We start from the raw sequence: 19,223 nt of genomic DNA, 5'->3' as shown, positions 1-19,223 counted from the left end.
CGTAAATATATAATTTTCCGACTTGCATGAATTTTACAAGTTTAATTAAACGATAATATCAAATTTCTGCAAGTTGAAATTCTGAATTTAAGAAATTGGTTTCAGAAATATCAAAGAAAAAAAATGGTTCATTCTGTCCTCGAATACATTCGACATTCAGTGGAACGATTTGTATCCTAGAAGCAAAAATTCGGTCACCAACTGAAATCACCAGAGAACAAGTTCTCCCGATCGGAGGGACGGCCAATCGAATTCGACGACGATTACCGACATTCCCGCCCTCGATCGCCAATAGCGTGCCGCGGGCGAGCCGGCATCGACTTTAGGAACACGGCGGCGCGCGCGCAACCCCACCCATCGCCCCATGACAAATGCAACTTTTACTTCCGGCCTGCGTACACGGCCATCGCGCTTGATTTCGTAGGATCGTTCCGCTCGTTCTCCGCAGTGTCCGCGCATCGTTCCAGTGTTGTCGCAGCGTCATTCCTACGTCCTGCCAGACCATCGCCTGCGCTTCGCAGTTGTATACCATCCGAGAGATCTCTTTTGTTTGTCGTATGTCCATCCAGAATCTCAACACATTCGGTGAGTACGGGATAAGGCATTATCGAACTTTTACCCACCTACCTTTATCTCTCTTTATCTATCTCCTACCCTCCCTCCCTTCCTCGGAGCATCTCGTCTTCTTTCCTCCTTCTTAGCCGTTTATTTATCCCTTCGTTCTTCGTAAACGAGGACGACGACACGACACCGTTGTCTCGCGATCAAAATGGCGGCCCGAGCCGTCTTTCGCTCGCATGGCCCTCCTTGCGTAATTATACGCAACCCGACGACGACGATGATAGCATTTTGTTTTCCTCCCCGCAGACCCCTTTGCAGATGCAATCAAGGGTTCAGACGATGACGTCCAGGACGGCCTTGTGCATATAAGGATCCAGCAGCGGAATGGTCGCAAGACCTTAACAACGGTGCAAGGACTCTCCTCTGAATATGACTTGAAGAAAATCGTGAGAGCATGTAAAAAGGTGAGCATCTTTTCCCTATCGGTTCAGGAATTTCCGCCGATCCCTCCTCTCTTCTATCTGTCTTCTCTGTTGCTTCTTCCTTCTTTTCTTCTTCCTCATCCTCTTGCTCCCCTTCTTCCTTCTTTTTGCCCCTCCACCTGCTGTTCTACCTCCTCCTCCTCCCTTTTCCCTATCGTCTCCTACCATAAGCCAGTCAAGCAGAATTCTAAAAATAAGTCTGATGCAAACAACTATATGATACATGCAGTGAGCAGCTGTAGTTTTATGAGTCTTCTGCAAGTATAGTGTGAATGTATCTGCAAGTGGTTTGTCATAGGCTATACATCCTTTGTTTAAAATCCAGGTTATCACCAATGACTTAGCTCATTTTTATAGCTATACTGATCGCCTCAGAGTTGAATTCTAATCTTGATATTTAATATTCAGTATTGGGGTATTTTCATCATGTGACATACCTTGTACCTTGATGTCTTTTAATGTTATTTTTGTATATCTTATAAATTGAATAATGAAAAGCATTTTGCTATATACTCTAAAAAATATTTTTTGTACACTCTTTATTTTCATTTTTATTATTCTTGTGCATTTACCTTTGTATGATTATGATGAACTGTATCAATTATTGAAGAAAATATTTTTGCTATAAATTACAAGCTTATAAAGTTATGTTGATCGTTACTTGAATTATTTCAAAGACTTGTTATATACATATACATTGTTATTCTAACTAATGTTGTGTCACTTTTTTATTTAAATCATAATCTTAAAATTAAAGCTGTTTATAGACTTTATGTTAGTCATGGTTTTATTTTTTGTCAGCCAACCTAGGGCTTTGAGTGTAATTTTTTAAACATGTTTTAAACATTTCTAGAAAATAAAGATACTGATATTTTTTACGAATGAAATGAATCGTAAAAAAGATACGCTCGTCACTAAAATGTCTAGCATGATTTATCGAAACTTGTATCCACAGGAGTTTGCGTGCAATGGGACAGTAATAGAGCACCCGGAGTACGGGGAGGTGCTGCAGCTGCAGGGGGACCAGCGAGAGAATATATGCCAGTGGCTGACAAAATCAGGTCTGGCGAAACCCGACCAGCTGAAGGTTCATGGTTTTTAATCGACAAGCCAGCAACAATAGTCATCATCCATGCCACTACCTACAAGAACAACAACAGCAACAACAACAACAACGGACAGCTCCGCCCCATGTCAGCGCTTTATCATCCTCTCAAATTGAACCTATATATCAGTCACTAATTCCTCGTCGGACACTCCGATTATACTATTAAATATAAAAAAATATATATACAAATATATACATATATATATACATATAAGCGTGCATATATGTATATATGTATATTTATATATATATATACGCATATATTCCAATAAAAAAAGAAAACGAAAGGAAGACGCGTGCGAAACGGACAGAGAAAGAGAGGAAAATAAGTAGTAGGGGATAAAAGGATAAATAAATAAAAAAAGAGGGGAAAAAAGGAAGAAGAGATACAGCGAGAAAAGAGAAAGGATTATAAGCAAATCGACGCAGGCAATATATCACTAATTGGATCTTTTCTCGAGAAAAGCAATACGTCTCACACGTAACACGCGCAAATCGCGCACGTGCACGCGCACACACACATACACAAACACTCTGTAAGCCTTATGTTAGGTGTTAATAATTGCTGAGGTGGTTACCTCAGCAATAGCAGCGGTAGCAGCAACAACAGTAGCAGTAACAAGACACATCATTTTGATAATCATCATCGAGGAGGAGGCATAGACGAGCGAGCGGTAATTAGCAGCGCCGGATGGATGTTCGTTCTTGCGTTAGGTAGTATGTACCTGGACGCGATAGACGTGTTCCGAGAAGGCAGCAAGGCGTAACTATAGGTTCTCAATTGAATCCGGCTCTTTTTCTTTCTCTCTCTCTCTCTCTCCCGATCCTCTTCTTCCCTGTTCTCCTTACTTTCTCTTTCTGTCGCGCGCTCGCTTGCTCGCTCGCTCGTCCATTCTCTGCTCCTTTATAGTGATAACTATACGAAATCTCTGTTTTCGCTATATTGTTGATGTTTTTGTTGAAAAAAAAAAAAAAATCGTTTCGCGCCTCACTTTTGTTGATTTTTCTATTGTAGAGCGAATTTAAGACTTCGATAGAGAGAATCTCCTTCGTACACTTCTTCTTTCACCTATCCTCGGTGCCTCGTCTTTGCTCTTTCTTGCTTTTTCCCTTTTTAAAACAATAACATTGAATTGTTTTGAAGTAATAATGAGAGTTAATGGAAATGACTTCTAGATAAATAAATTAATTAATTAATACATGAATAAGGAAGGTTTTTCACTGAAAATCTGACCATGTTCTCTTCCTCTTTAATATCCTAAGCGAAGTTCAATTAATCTTACTGAATTTATCGGTAAAATAAGGGGAGTGTTTTAAAATTGATTTATCGACGATTGTGTATCGTAGATTATTCTTGCAACAATGAGGAATCAACTTTCAGTTTTTTTACTGGTACAAAAATAAGTTGTAATTTTTTTAATGTTTGTACGATATAAGACGGCAAGGAGAAAGTAACAATACAATCAAAGTCACGGAATCTGTAGATATATCGTAGCAGATATCTGCTACTGCAATGCTTACTCGTCAATGTACACGTGGTCGTCAAATGCAAGATGTACTTCATCGAGGAAAAAATCGTTAGATACGCTATCGCTGTTTATTGATTTCATTTGCTCGCTACGATTGTGTTTCGTGGAATTGCAATTACATCGAATTAATATAACGTGACGCTACACGATACACCAAAGCGAAAAATAAAATCTGAAACCTCGACTTTTGCGAAAGAGTGTTACTTTGTCACGTGTTCTGTGCGTATCTCAAAAGGAAGAGACTTTGCAATTCATTCGAGAAATGTAACAAGTATCTTATAGAGCGAGTAAAACGTCAAAATATTCTTTGAATAAATGAACACAGAGAGAGAGAGAGAGAGAAAGATACACACACAACACACATATATATATATATATATTATGTATACGCACGAAGTTTTCAGAAAAGCTAGCGCTCGGTGTTTATATAATCGACTCACTCGACAAAGAGAGCGGAATTATTTCTTTCTCACAAAAAATACACAAGGTCAATACAAGAAAAGATAAAGAACCTGAGTTTTTTAATGCTTTCAATTATTTCTTTTACTCTTCTTTCTCTCAAAATACAAACGGCACATCGATTCCCGTCAAATAAATCGATCGTTGGGGGACGAAGTTTCCAATCAAAAAGGGGCTACCGGAGAAGAAGACGGAAGGATCACGATTCGTATCGCTTTTCGCTGTGCCCTTTCGTCGAATATTCGGGAGAAGCTGAAATTTTTCTACGATTTCGTCGTTCAGCGTATTTTCCCCGAAGCCAGAATACGAAAGTGGCGCGCGGCGGCGCTCATGCTGCAGCCCGATACGGGGCGCTGCGATGAATGGATTGCACGGCGCACCACCGGATCCCAGAATGCACCGCGCGCCACGGCATGTGCCTTTCCGCGTCGGCCATTTTGTAGTTTCCTCGAGAGATTGTGTTGAGTTCGATTCTTCCACCTCGGTAAGAAAATCCCGTCGTGTGAAACGGCCGTGCGTCGATCCGCTCGGCGCGGTCGCTCGCATTACGCACGGGCGGATCGCTACGCGTACGTCGCGAATTCGTGCGAGGTATCGTGCAATCTCGCTGCCGCCTGTCGCAAGTCGTGCTGTGTCGCGTATTTCGTAGCACGCACGCGAACGTGTGCGTGCGAACGTGCGAGTTAACGAGTGAGTGAGCGAGCGAGCGATCGTACGAACGAAGGAACGAACGGGCGAACGGTCGCGTGAGCGACCAGCCCAGTGGCCAAGTCTAGCTGGTTGTCTGTCTGCCTCTCTACTTGCCTGTCTCTCTGCCTGCTTACCTGCCTGCCTGCCTACCACCTTTTTACCTACTTACCTAGCTATCCACGTACCTACCTAATTGTCTATCTTTCTGCCTGCCTACCGACCGACCTACCTGCCTGCCCAATTACCTACCTACCTACTTACCTACCTATCTCCCCTGCTTGCCTGCCTAACTCCTTGGTTGGCTGCTTGGTTAGTCGGTTGATGAGTTGGTCGGGGTTAGCTAGTTGGTAGGTTGGTTAGCTGGTTGAAAGTTTGGTTAGTTGACTAGCTGGCTGGGCTGGTAGGTCGGTTGATTGGTTGATCTAGTAGATTGGAGTTGGTTGGTTGGTTGGCTAACAGATTAGCCACGCTAGCTGGCTAACTGCCTAGCTAGCTGGTTGGCTGGCTGATTGTTTGATTGATTGGTCGGTTGGTTAATTAGTGCTTGAGCTAGAAGATTATAACGCAAACGAGCGAGCAAATTTGCAAGTGCAAACGTGCGACGCCCCGCGCCGCACGGTGAATCGCAGCGAGAGAGTGAGTAGAGCAAGTGCCTTGCCGAGAGAGCTCAAAGCCGAAAAACTAACTTCACGAAAAGCCGTTCAAGAGAGAGAAAGATAGAGAGAGAGAGAGAGAGAGAGGAGCATATATATGCACACATATATATGTACGTAGGGAAAGAGAGAGGGGGAAGGAGACAGTCAGACAGACAGAAAGAAAGAGAGAGTGAGTAAGCGAACGGGCGGCCGAGTGAGCGAGCGAACGAACGAACGAACGAGAGCGAGTGAGTGAGCGAGCGGGCAGGCACCTCGTAGCGCTATATTCAGGGCACATGGGATCATCCGGGCCCGTCTCAAGATGAACGGTGATTTTGGTAACGACCAACCGTCCCATCCGACGTATCACGCCACATTGTCATCGTCATGCGGTATTACACGCAATCGAGTTCGGAGTGTAGTCGTGTCTTGTCATCGCGCCACTGCTTCCTTGTCTCTCAGTGACTAGAGTTCTCCTCCACGCCTCGTGTCGGGTCGCGCGAGCGAGCGAGCGTGCGCCGCGCCGCGCCAGCCGCGATCGTCGTCGTCGTGTCGCGCCGCTCTCGCCCGGCTGGAGGAGAGCGGCTCTCTCGAGCTGCGCCAAGTCGTCGCTGCTGTCGTGTCCCGACAGTGCGCGCTATATTTGGCCGATAACGTGCCGTGCGCGCTCCAACATATTGCGCGTTCTGCCGTGCGGGAATCCTCGCTTGGCGCACCGCGGCCCTCGTCGAGCGGCCCCCGTGGTAGCACGCAGTCCGCAGCTCCGTCGCCGAGAAGCGTCGTGCGGCTGTTTCTCGCGCGAGCCCACGTCGTTGCGTCGTCGGCCGAGCCCCCGCGCGCGCGGCTCTCGACGCGCCTCGTCGTCAGCGCGCGCGGCCAACCGGGCGCTGTCGACGTTGCGTCTCGAGATCGGCGAGTAACGCAATCAAATACCGCGCGCGCGCGCGTGCCCCAACGAGCGCGCCTCTCGGGGTCCAACGACGAGATTCCGCCGATCGCGCGTCGCCTCATTGTGAAACGCTATTGTCATCGCGATCTCGGGGGATCGCGCCCGCGAGTGTAACGCCGCCGATACTGCGTGCTCCCCGGTGCCTACGTGTATCGTCATCGGCCAGGGTGTCGTGCCAGGCGCCAGGTTGTTCTATGACTCGGCCGAGCGGCTATTCCGCGGGGATGACTGGTGTTTCCTCGGGACGGACTGTGAGGTTCTCGCGATAGCCCGTGTATCCGCGGGGGCGGCTCGGCGACGTCGCTACGACTGTTAGCTTTCTGTATAGTGCTTCTGTGACCGAGCATCGGGACGTGCTACCGTGGAAGAGGCGTGGGAAGCGTGCCTGATGTGTAACAATCGCACATATGTTATTGTCGGTATGTTCCTTTTGGCCGAGCTGGCGGCACGGTTCGAGAAATGTACGTGGAAATTGGAGTGTACGAAGCGTACGCACGGAGATCCTCGCGCTCCGGTGCGCGTGAATATCTTCAACTTGTGCAGCCAGTTCGACCGGAAAGAAACAGGCCGTGTGTCGCGGACGAAGCTTGACAAATTCCGTACCGTGGCCTTGCCAAGTACCCGATTATGTCATAGAACAACCGGCTGCTGAGGATAATACACGTATGACGTGCTGCATGTGTGAGCTTGCCGCAATCTCAATTATTCGTCTTGCTTTCAGGATACGTGTACATGAATGGGGACATTGGTAAGCTCCCACCAGGGGCGGTCTACCCAGCCACCCCTGAACCCCTGGGTCCGGTTGCAGGCGCGATCGGTGGTGGAGTGTCTAGTTTAGAATACGGAGTCATGAACGGTGCGCCCAGCGGAAGTGAGTTGATTCTCGATGCAGGTGTCGGCAGCCTAGAACCAACGTCGCAACACGCCATAGGCATTGGTGGTGCTGTCGGATACGGTCCAGTGGATGTTGCTGCTCTGGGTGATGCGTCTGCTCCACCCGCATCAATGGCCGATTTATCTGTCCCTGGCATACCCCTGGAACAACTCAAACAGATGCTCTCTTCGCAACTCGAGTATTATTTCTCCAGGTATCGCAGTCACTCTCTCTCTCTCTCTCTCTCTCAGTTCTTAAGTCTCTACGATGCCAGTCTTTCCTCTAGTCGCCGAGCTGCGAGAGGTGAACTCACTCGAAAATACGTACATTTCATTATTGCCCACTCTTCCGCACCGTATTATAGTAATTTTAGTGATCCAAGCGCAAAGAGTTCCTACTGTTTGTTAACATGAAATCATTACAGCAACTGTTGCAACTTCTAATTGAGTAGTGAATGAGAAAAAGATTTGGTTGAAAATAATCTTCTGCAAAATGTGCAACCATCATGCAAATTGCACAAGCGCGTGTATGTATATGTAAAACGTCATTTACGCCTTCGAGTTTAGGCACGTCCGGAGCGTACTCATCGTGTTTAGATATTCTCACCGAGACTCCGCGATATATCTGATAATTTGACACTTGTTTTGTATCGGTGCCTGCGCGCACACACGGTATATGGGTGTGTGCGTGCTCCGTGTGTCTGCGCGCGCGCACGTGTTATGAAAGATTAATAATAATTTCTTAAACGATTCACGAATATCTAAGCGCGATACACACGATGATACATCAATTTAAAGGCGCGAACGATGCCTCATTTGTGTGGCTCAGCGCAATATCAATGACACGACGTTGCAATGGTTTCCAGGGAGAATTTAGCCAACGATACATATTTGTTGTCGCAAATGGACAACGATCAATATGTGCCGATATGGACAGTAGCGAATTTTAACCAAGTAAAGAAGCTGACGAAAGATATTAAGCTCATAACCGAAGTGCTGAGGGAGTCTCCTAATGTGCAAGTGGACGAGGAGGGACAGAAAGTGAGGCCCAATCACAAACGATGTATTGTGATACTTCGCGAGATCCCGGATAACACTCCTCTGGAAGATGTGAAGGTTCGTGCCAGATGAAAGTAGCTCTCTTTCTCTCTTTCGTGATTATCGCGCGAACAAATCACGGAAAATGTGTGAAGCAGACCTACCTCCCCGATTCTCACATTGTTCTTTGTTGCAGAATTTATTTTCGGGGGAGGGATGTCCAAGGTTTATTTCGTGCGAGTTTGCTCACAATAGTTCATGGTATGTGACGTTTGAATCCGACGAGGATGCTCAAAAGGCCTACCGATTTTTACGTGAGGAAGTTCGAGAATTTCAGGTAAGTCATACTATCTGTTGCTTCGTTTAAATTGCTTATTTTGAGCATGACTTGTGATTTTGCGATTGACGATCCGTCGTCTGCACAATCGAAGATACACTTTCAGCCGAATTGGCTGCACTAATTCGAGAAATTTATGTGCACACTGAAGCTGTATGCGTACGAGATTCTCACGCTTCAGTGTAATTTCTCGGACTGTAGTGCAGCTAGTTCAGCAAAAAAGAACAGACCAATAGTTAGCCCCTATATAGGGGCTCGTAACTTCTGTGCACATCTGCGCACTTTCGAGCGTCACTTGCAATTACGTAATAATTTGCAGCACTCAATTTTCGTGACGTAACGTGTATCTTGTTTTGCTTGAGCCAATCTTGATTTTTGTACCAGGGAAAGCCGATAATGGCGAGAATCAAAGCTAAGCCAATGAATAGGCTACCGATACCAGCGGTGGCTGGTGTAGGTGGCATAAAAAATGGCTACAGAACTCCGCCTCCTCCTCCCGTTTACGATCCGAGCAGTTACTCGACTGGACAGCAGCGTTTCCTTTATACAAACGGCACGACCCTGCCTCAAAATACTATGCAGGCGTACGCGAACCAAGTCCACGTTTACGTGAGTATACGCGCGAAGTTCGGGAATCCTACTTCGGAAATCGAAAAATACTCTGACCTTTGATTCTTTTTACTCGCCTTCCAGCATCAACCATTCTATCACACTAATATGATGCCTTGGGGACCAACCAGTCCCGCATACTTCGATATGTCCGGTGTTTTTATGAATGGAATTACACCGCACAACACTTTCAAACCTCACAACACAAGATACAATCCGCGACACAGCAGGTAGGCGTTGCTCTCTGATTTCGCTGCTCCGTCTTTCTTCTCCTCCATCTTTCTCTTTCGTATGGTCGAATTGTATCGCTCAGGATCTCACTCGCTGTACGCAGAAACAAACAGAGAAACGGCTCCGACCGAGGCTGCTTGATAGACCCTGCCAACCCCAGCAACAACAGCAACAACCACCACCACCATCACCACCACCACCACCACCACCATCAGCCGTCGTCCATGCCGCCGATGAGCAGCCGCTCTCATCCACCTCTGACCGGTAACAGCGGTGGCGGTGGCGGCATGCCCCTGAGCTCCTCCACGTCTACCTACGCTCCGAGTCTGCCGCCCTCAAAGCCACTATCTTCTGCCACATCCTCCTCCTCGACCTCTTCCTACCAGTCCGGCACAAAGTTCCATTCCTCGTCCGCGTCGAGCGTGGAGCACGCGAAGGGACCTTCCTCCTCCTCGTCCTCATTGTCCTCCGCGCAGGACCAGGACGCGACTGCGGAACCGTCGATACCGTCGATGCCGCCGTTTACCCGCCATCGTATCAATCGCAGGACCAAAGATCAGGACGCGAAGGCGGCCGCCGGGAACAACTCGCTTCCGGCAATCAAAGAGTCGCTGCCGGTTGGCAGCGGCGGTAGCGGCAGCGGCAGCAACAGCGGTGGCGCCGGCAGCGGCGGTTGCGGCGGTGGTGGTGGCGGCGGCGGCAGCCGCAGCAGCGGCGTCCAGTTCGACTTGGAGGCGGCTGCGTTCCCACCCTTACCCGGCCTCGACGCTGACCTTGGCAAGGCGTCGGTCGACGTCGGCAGCGCCGGCGAATCGTCGCAGAACCGACTGTCCGACGTTGTCAAGGGTACGGCCAAACTCAAGGCCGCTGTCAAAGACAAGGACAGCAGCCAACAGCAGCAACAGCCGTCCGCACCGGCGGCGAACGTTGCCAGCAGGTCCGCTAGTCCCGGAGCTGTTATGGGTGCTGCCGAGGCGCAGGGAAATGCTCTAGGCAATTCTACGACTCCTGCGAGCGCGCTTGTCCTTAACCCTGCGCCGGCCAACAATGAGAATACGGCTGACGTCGCGCTCAGCACCGTCACGCTCACTCCCCCGTCATCTCCTGATAAGTGAGTGGGATCTTTTATTATATCGCATCCTCTCGGTGTACGGCCGTGCTTTGGGCATGCGGAGAGTCGCGTTGCTTTTTCGTTATTCTTATTCGCGCGAAAACCGACCATCTTCGGTCATCCGTCACGGGGGAGGAGGGATTCCGATCGCGAATTCTAAACGAAACGACAGTGTATGTATAGTTTCGTGAGTTCTGAAAGTACGGAAATATGTGTTTCATCATGTGAGTGTTCTTTCTTCCCTTTTGTTTGGTTTTTAGATTCTCCGACGTCGCGCATATTATTTGCATTCTTTCGACACTCCGCGTATATATACGAGGGAAATGAAAGACCGGGAAATACCGGTAGAATTCGTTGCCGGGAGGGACCTTTTGCCGCTTTTTAGCGCTTTTTTAGCGCCCGATTATCGGGGCGAATTTTTCGCTATTCTGTTCAAAAGTACGACGAAACTTTCCGCTTTCCCACACACATACATACGTGTATACATACATCATATATATACATGCAAAAGCACATACATTATATATGCATTTGCAGCGCAGAGAGAGTGAGAGAAAGAGNAGTGTATGTGTGTGGGGATGAAAGACTAAGAGGGGGGGGGGGTTTGAAGAATTCTCGCTCTTTAAATTGCTAAACCTTTAAAAAAGTGAAACCATGTTAGTTTAATTTTACTCGTGATTCATTTTAGTTTTTACTTTTACCTCTTTTTAATCGAACTTTTCATTTTTTTGCTTGTAGCGTTTTTCTCTTATTTCTTTTTTTTTCCCCCTTTTCGTTGAAACACTCATTTAGGTGATTAACGAAATTTCGCATCAAACATTTACGAGTTGTGTTGTTGCCGAATTCCTTGCGTTGGAATTGCAGTTTTCCTCTTCTTTTAATTAATAATTATAAACTTATATATACATACATACATATATATATATATATATATATATATATATATATATATACACATACATATATTCGTTCAATTCAGATTGTTCAGAAAATCGTGTAGTCTGGAATTTTGACTGTTCGTTAAAGTGATCACGTGATAGATCGTTTGCGATATCGTGTTACAATGACACCTCGTCGGAGCGAATTAGCGATTTCAGTTCACGCGATTAGAGCAGAAAAATTGATCCTTCTGACGTTTGCTTTTAGTCCCGTAAATAGATGTATAACGGTTTTACTACTTTGCACTTTTGCTAGAGAGAGAGAAAGAGAGAGAAAGAGAGATAAGTCTTGCTGCGTTTACGTTGTATCTAATCGTTGACGATAATAAAGTCCAATACCTGACGCATAGAAGACAAACGCGAGTGTGGTGTTCGGTGCAGTAGATTCCAGCCAACGACGGACAAAACAGAGAAACGATTTGGGAAATGACGCATCCTTCGAAAGATCTTTCTCGTGTCGTCTGACTTCTTCTCTGTCCCTCGATCAGCGTGCATCTCCGGAATCTCTGTATCTTTCTCGTTATCTCCACCGTTTCGTTGGGTTCTTCTTCGTGTCGATTCTTCCATCGAGCTATCGTCCCCGTGTGTCTCTGGATCCTTAGATTTCTCCTGGGACGACTCCGCATAGAGCCTTAGGTGTTCGCTTTTTTACTTTCTTTTCCTTATTTCTTCTTTCGCCCTGAAGAATTCATCATCGACATACGTGTACGTGCGTGGCGCGAGAATTTGCAAGATCGAAGGACACGCGTTTTCGCGTCATTTTTACACACACATACATACACGCGCGCGCGCGCACGACGGACGGACGAACAATGTCCATGTGAATACAGAGTCCATGTTACAGTTGTGTATCGCGCGATACATCTTGGGGAATGCCGAGTCGCGTTTAATTGTTATTATTGTTGGTTGCATTTCGTGCTGTGTTGTACCGTACCGATGGACACGATGCTTCTTCTACGAGCCGACCTCGAGTCCTCGAAGATACCCCGTCGATCGCACGCCGTCTATCGCTCTGTTACCTGTGCCTAGAAGAAGAGAGAGAGAGAGAGAGAGAGAGAGAGAGAGAGAGAGAGAGAGAAATAATAATTTTTCTTTTTTTCCTCTCCTTTCTTTCATTTTAAATTCTTGTTGTCAGGAGGACATCGGAATCGAAGCTTCTTTTCCGTCGTTATGATATTTAGATACCCTCGAGTAAGGAAGAAAGGACGACTAATCTTTCACATTAGTATTCTCTGAGTTGCCGGAGTAGTCCTTTTTTTATTTTGTCCGCCTGCATTCTCGCCGCTCTTTATCTTCGTTGATTGCGTGTATTTTGTCACACTCTCGTGACACTACTATTTTTAGAGATCCAAGGATCTAAGAACGCACGCGACTCGGTGTTAGCGATTAACATCGAGCTCTCTGAATCTTTTGTCTGCAGTTTCCGGGATTCAGCGCGATTCTTTTCGATTATTCTCTCTAGCGAGAATGTTCTCACACGAAAGATGATTCTCGTGTCCCTCGTGACCTTCGGAATCCTTGGTCGACGTCCTTGAATCCGAAAGAAGTTGTTAGATCCTTGGCCGTGTGCGACACCTTCGCTAATGTCTCTAATTAATTGACAAATTTATTAGAAGAATTAGAAGAATTCATTAGAAGTACTCACAATTGTTATGATTTGCCATAAGTTTTTACTGATATTGCTGTCGTCGCTATTGTGCCTCTTAATTTCAAGAAACTCTCTTTTTTTTCCTCTTCGTTTTTGTATAAAGATCCTAGGTATTTTTTCTCTTTTTTTTTTTGTCGTAAGTATTCTGTAAGCATGTTGTATAAATTTTGGTGTGTAAAGATTTAAGTTTGCAGTATCGTGGATTCTTAGATGCTTAGTTCTTGAGTATATAGTTTCCTTCATTCTTGGATCATTGAATCGCTGGATACTGCGACTTTGTCTCCGTAAGAGAATTGGACATTCGGGAATCAGACCTTGAATCAGGATTCTTGGATTCATAGAGATCACATATTTTACACAGAAATTATTTACTGCGCACAAGACTCAAAATTTTTGTATCTTTGTATCGTCGAGGGAGCTTTTTTTCTGAATATATACTCGAAACATTTTTGGATATCCTCGACATCTTTTTACTCCCTCGCTTCATCATATCTCACATTCACATTCGTAAAAATTTGGATTCCAAGATTTTTCCAAGAATTTCAGAAACCGCCGGGAGATTTTGAAGGAATCCTGAATTCGTAAAAATGACATTTGCACCGAACGAAAGCGAGGTCTGAAGATTTTCGTGGATTCCGGAGGCAAGAGTATCCCGAAGTCCTCCGAGAGTATGTCGAGTTCAAGGAGTAGTCGGAGGATGACGTGTAAGGATCCAAGCGTTCAATGATCGGAGGATCTATTAAAAAATAAAAAATAAAACTATCTCTTTCGATACGATATACCGCATACCCTTCCGTCGAATTCAGCGTTAAGCAAAGAGCCATTGCTAGCGCGTTCAACACGCGCAACTTTTAGGATGCTATTTGTGAGCGGGGATGTATGCGGTATTATGCTATAACAATCCTCTTCTTCTTGCCTGTACTATTGCGGCCAATGAACAATAAGAAGATAAATAAGAATATATATGATAAACACTATTATATTTCAGGGTTCTCNATATATATATATATATATATAACTACCGTCATTATTATAAATTTTAATATTATGGTTATTATTATTATTATCATTATTATATTATTATTATTATTATTAATTATTTGGTTTCAAGTTATTCTTAAAGGCATTTTGAATGAAGAAGTTTCTCTGTAGCTCATAATTCTAACGTTACTGATTAAGTTGTAATTTTCGCGTCACGTGACTGCAAAATAATAAATATAAAAAAAAAACCGGAAGAACGAAGACACACACACACGGCCTCGGTACAGCGCCTGAATTACTTTGGTAATAACTACAGTTGCATTGTCAGCGATAAACTAGAAGTTAATAAACATTGTGTATACTGATGTTTGTTAATCTTGCGATATTGCAAAATCCTCCTTTTATGCGTATCCCTCAATCGTAACACGGCCGGTTTTTCGGTTGTAAAGTGGATCTCTTCTGTACCATGCTATCACTAACAAAAGTATAATATGGTCGCCGATCGAACCCGTTCCTCCGCAAGAACTTAAACCGTTGCACGTGTGCTGTCTTTCTCTGATATCGCCGCTGATATCGCATCGAGATATCAATCGAACAGCGGAATATTCGGATTTTGCGATCGATGATTTTCATTTACTCTAGATTTTCCAGTAATATGACGATCGGCTGTCTGAAGTTCTCGGTGTTCCCGATGGTATAGCTAACACTCACACGTTTAACCACAGAATCACTTACTGAAATTAGCCTCTTGATTACGTGCATAAACGTGAAGTTGACACATGCAGTTATAACGGTAACTAGTGTGCATTTAGTATACGACGATGGTGCTCGTCTCTCTCGTGATTCGTGGTGTTTTATCGCGCTGTTTGTAGCGTTAAAAAACAATCCGACTCTGAACCTTGTTTGTTTAACCACGCGCTTTGATCGCGATCTGTCAGAATTAACCAGCATCTAGTACTAAGTATCACAGTGCGAGCATTGGATGACGGGTGTAAATCTTTGTGTAAATTTCCCCCCGCGTTTACGCGCGCATGCTTCCGAGCGGACGGTCTTTCTTAGCCCTTAGTCCGAGGATCTAAGGATATATGGGAGTCTTAAAAAATATGAGAAAGAAAGATATGTTTCTCGCGTTGCACTGACGCAGCCACGTAGATTTTTGATGTATCTCTATGAGTAACTCGCGTAAGATTGTTACACGTACATTTTTCATATCGTGAGACAAATGCGTCCGATTACATGCTCGTGTTCGAGGATAAAACTGTCCGAGGACGCGAGGGTGATACATACGGAGTGGGCCATTTTAATGTCCCCATCTAAATATCTTTCTTCCTACGTCTTTTATAAAAAAAAAAATGTTTCAGACACAAATTGCGAAGTTTCGAGGGAGACATAATATCGTGATCTTATATTACCCTTGGCCAACATTTTTAGAGTCGTTTGAAGGTCAACTTATTTTTTTAACAGAATCGTATAGTTTCTTTGGGACGAATCGATTCCTCTGTTCATTCTGCGTACAAATGTGCCGGGTAATATAATTGAAAAGTAAATATTTCTCGAGATATATTTTATTTTTTATTCTGATATTTCTTTCGGCATGAAATATGAAATATCTTATAAAGTATTAATTTTTCGATAACACCACTTTAACACTTTTGTACGTAGAATGACAGGTGGAATTGATCGCTGGAAGAAAATATAGAGGAACCCTAAAAAAAATTCATTGCATTTTGCACATGCATCGGTACACTAATGTGCAATGATTAATAATCCAATAATCAACTTCTTTCATATTACTGTGTAGAAAAGCGTTAAGGTGATGTTGCCGAAAAGTGAATATTTATAAGATTTTCATATCTTGTATTGAAAAATATCAAGACAGAAAATAAAATATATATATATCTCTAAAAATGATTCTGCACTATCTACGTTATTACACTTTTCGATTATCTGATCCTGATATTTTTATACGCAGAATAAACAGAGGAATCGATTTGTGTTGATAAAACTGTATGATTCTACTAAAAAAAAATAAAGTTGACTTTGAAATGACCGTGAAAATGCCACTCAAGAGCAATTCAAGTTCACGATATTACGTTCTCCTTAAAACTCTGCAATTTTTGTCTGAAATATTTCTTTGTAAAAGGCGTGGGAGAAAAAATATTGAATTGGGGACATTGAAATGGCCCACCTTCTATATATATTCCTACGGATCCGAGGGATCCATTGCAGGATATCTGAGGATCCACGGATTATTAAGTAAGCATGTGTTAGTCCCTTACTACTGACAATGCACCGCTGACAGATCGATAAAGACTGACGACTCGAACATGGTGAACGGTGTGGACGACGCTGTAGATGCGAACGCGCACATGCCGGCAGTGGTGGTGACGTCGACGACGGCGACGACAACAGCGGCTACGACGACGGCATCGGCGGCAGCGGCAGCGGCGGTGGCGGCAGCGGCGGCGGCGGCTGTGGTGGCAGACGAAGCCGAGCCGATGACCAGGTGCGATTGTAACAGCGTCGTCGTCGTCGTTCCTTCTCCTACTGCCTCACTCAACTCCCAATCGCAAACTGGAGTGGCCTCTACCTTCCCTATAGTGAGTATATATTCCGCTCTAATGCGGATTTTATCGAATTTTTCGACCAACATTTTGACGGCCGCACTTATTTCAAACAAATTTTATTTCGAACAGAAACAGCTCGCTTCAACGAGACGATCTAAAGAGACAAATATTCTCCTTGTACATAAATCCGTACTAGCTTTGTACATGTATATACATCTCCTATGAAGTTACATTTGTAAACCATTATTATTGAGAAATGTTTCTTTATAATCTATAGATTATAAGTCTTATAAGACGACAACCGACTGCTTGTGGGATGAAGTCACGTATGCGTGACAGCGGCCGTCAGAGTGTTAACTAGGACTTTATCAGATAATGCAAACGCTTTCGCGTACTCTTAAGAATTTAAAGGTCCAAGGATTCCACGATTTGAAGATTTTGTCGTACAAGGAGAAAGGATTAGTGTTATCGGGAATCCTGAAATAACGAGCGTAAATATTGAATTACATTACGTCAATTCGTTGAGTACAATCGATAGTTCTTAGAATCCTGAAGATGCTCGGTGACTTGTAAAATTTCAAAGAGGATACTTGGAGATCCATGAGATGTTCATAGATCTTGCTTCTGTAAAATCTGATTCGGGAAGTTCGTGTCCTGTTTGCAATGATTTTTACATTCTACCTAGCAATCAGTATCTCAAAGTGTTTAAATCCGGTGATTTAATGAATGTTTTCTTTATCGCAGGATCTTACAAGGCCGAGCTATGCCCAAGTAGCGCAACATTGCCGCGAGCTACCTTGTACAAAACACAAAACGGACGAGAGGGACAGAAACGTTTAAAAGCGACATGTGAGTACTCTTTTTCCTTCAAATGATGTACGTAAGGTCTCTCTCTCTCTCTCTCTCTCTCTCTCTCTCTCTCTCTCTCTCTCTCTCTCTCTCTCTCTCTCTCTCTTTTCTTCTTCTTCTTCTTCTTCTTCTTCTTCTTCTCTCTATAAAATCACTTCACTCTCACTCACAGAGAGAGAGAGAGAGAGAGAGAGAGAGAGAGAGAGAGAGAGAGAGAGAGTGTGTGTGTGTGTGTGTGTGTGTGTGCGTGCGTGCGTGCGTGCGTGCGTGCGTGCGTGTGCGTGTATCGGTCGTTCCCTCTTCGCGAAACTCGCCCATGAAGTAGCCATAAAAACACGTTCTGTCTCCTTGCCCTTCGAAGGTGACGACGGAAGACGCACGGCGAATTCGGCTTCGGATATCGCCGAGCAAGACGCCTTTGCGGACGTTACCACGCGACGACGGGTTAACAACGACTTTTAGCCGTTGTGTTGCTACGTCATCGTCATCTCCTCGGGGTCGGATCACGGATACCGGAGCCCGGAGCTCGCCGCTGCTTTTCACCACCACCCCCCTTATATTCACCCCCCGGCACTCCTCTCGGATAAGCCGTCACGCGCTATGGGCGCGGAAAAGAGAACTTTTTACATTGTACAGTGACGTCACGCCTACGATCAACGATCGATCGATCGATCGACGGATCGATTAAAAGAAAGAGAGAGAGAGGGAGAGAGAGTGTGTGCATGTGCGTAAACAAGAGCAAGAGAGAGAGAGAGAGAGAGAGAGAGAAAGAGAGAGATCGTGTGTACGAGCGCATATTACGTGCGTATATGCACACGTGCGCTCCGTTTGTGTGCGCGCTCGTGCGTATGTGGCTGCGTATGTATCTGTGTGTCTACGTGTGATTCTGTGTGTGTGTGTGTGTGTGTGTGTGTATGCGAGAGAGAAAGAGAGTTTATGTAAACGTATGAGACTCGCCACGACGCATTATAGCGACGCATTCGCCGGCGCTGTTAATTAATACAGGGTGATCGGAGAGTCCCGTGGTGCGAGACGTGGTTCGCGACAGACACGCGATTGAGAAATATTGCCGATGTGTTTTGGCTGACGCGAGTTGCCGTCGACGTTTTTACGTCGCAATTCGTCTCGATCGTAGTTTCTATGATTCAAGGACACGAGAATTTTTACAAGGGCTTGAGAGACTCCATGGATATCGAAGCGTTCGCGGTCATTGAATCATCGTTCGGGGAGCAAACGCGTCGCGTAAAGCGCGCGAAACACCACCCCTCGCGATATTCTGTTCCATTCGGAGCGGAAGGTGTATGAAATTGATTATTATAATCCGAGGATTCGCGGACTCTCGGGTGGACTCTCGGGCGGATCCGCTGAGAATTGACTCTTGAGGCTTCACGAGACGCGGGGATAAGTGACGATTTATCGATTTTAAAAGCCCTACGAGCTTCGATATGAATACGCAGCTTCGAGTATCTATTAAGCCAAGCTTTAGTTTTAAGATTTCGTCGGTAATTGGTAAGTTAAGGACTCTGAGCTAATAACGAGTATGTATAGATCTAAGGATCTATGAATCCAAAAGTTCAAATACGCGATATATTGTACATGACCATATATATATATATATATATATATAT

General features: G+C 45.0%; 2 protein-coding genes across 12 annotated transcripts; both read left to right on the top strand.

Annotated features, from left to right (window-relative positions):
• Positions 1-372: 372 nt before the first annotated feature.
• On the top strand, positions 373-2,313 carry LOC106743721 (protein translation factor SUI1 homolog). The gene is made up of 3 exons (XM_014617846.1): positions 373-585; positions 868-1,025; positions 1,999-2,313. The coding sequence occupies exons 1-3, from the start codon at positions 558-560 to the stop codon at positions 2,143-2,145; spliced, it is 333 nt and encodes a 110-aa protein (XP_014473332.1). The 5' UTR covers positions 373-557; the 3' UTR covers positions 2,146-2,313.
• Positions 2,314-4,522: 2,209 nt separating this feature from the next.
• Positions 4,523-19,217, top strand: LOC106743736 (la-related protein CG11505-like). 11 transcript variants are annotated; one of them, XM_014617882.1, is made up of 11 exons: positions 6,062-6,664; positions 6,742-6,832; positions 7,135-7,501; positions 8,153-8,402; positions 8,521-8,661; positions 9,046-9,270; positions 9,355-9,500; positions 9,584-10,612; positions 16,482-16,779; positions 17,491-17,595; positions 17,957-19,217. In XM_014617882.1, the coding sequence occupies exons 1-10, from the start codon at positions 6,608-6,610 to the stop codon at positions 17,584-17,586; spliced, it is 2,700 nt and encodes an 899-aa protein (XP_014473368.1). In that variant the 5' UTR covers positions 6,062-6,607; the 3' UTR covers positions 17,587-17,595; positions 17,957-19,217. The 11 variants fall into 11 exon arrangements, with proteins under 11 accessions (XP_014473376.1, XP_014473372.1, XP_014473374.1 ...); XM_014617883.1 differs by having other exon boundaries at positions 6,064-6,664; positions 9,605-10,612; XM_014617890.1 differs by lacking the exons at positions 6,062-6,664; positions 6,742-6,832 and adding an exon at positions 4,523-4,623.
• Positions 19,218-19,223: the final 6 nt, after the last annotated feature.

The sequence above is a fragment of the Dinoponera quadriceps genome, unplaced genomic scaffold (assembly GCF_001313825.1).
Source record: "Dinoponera quadriceps isolate SergipeBrazil2010 unplaced genomic scaffold, ASM131382v1 scaffold690, whole genome shotgun sequence".
NCBI lineage: Eukaryota > Metazoa > Arthropoda > Insecta > Hymenoptera > Formicidae > Dinoponera > Dinoponera quadriceps.
This window is presented reverse-complemented; position numbering and strand designations above follow the sequence as displayed.

What these genes read in the sequence shown, in the direction of transcription:
- LOC106743721 (XM_014617846.1), top strand. Translation starts at nt 558, where the DNA reads ATGTCCATCCAGAATCTCAACACATTCG. An exon ending in CCAGAATCTCAACACATTCG is followed by an intron (nt 586 to 867) that starts GTGAGTACGGGA and finishes TCCTCCCCGCAG; the next exon opens with ACCCCTTTGCAGATGCAATC. An exon ending in TCGTGAGAGCATGTAAAAAG is followed by an intron (nt 1,026 to 1,998) that starts GTGAGCATCTTT and finishes TTGTATCCACAG; the next exon opens with GAGTTTGCGTGCAATGGGAC.
- LOC106743736 (XM_014617882.1), top strand. Translation starts at nt 6,608, where the DNA reads ATGACTCGGCCGAGCGGCTATTCCGCGGGGATGACTGGTGTTTCCTCG. An exon ending in CTCGAGTATTATTTCTCCAG is followed by an intron (nt 7,502 to 8,152) that starts GTATCGCAGTCA and finishes AATGGTTTCCAG; the next exon opens with GGAGAATTTAGCCAACGATA. An exon ending in CTCCTCTGGAAGATGTGAAG is followed by an intron (nt 8,403 to 8,520) that starts GTTCGTGCCAGA and finishes TCTTTGTTGCAG; the next exon opens with AATTTATTTTCGGGGGAGGG.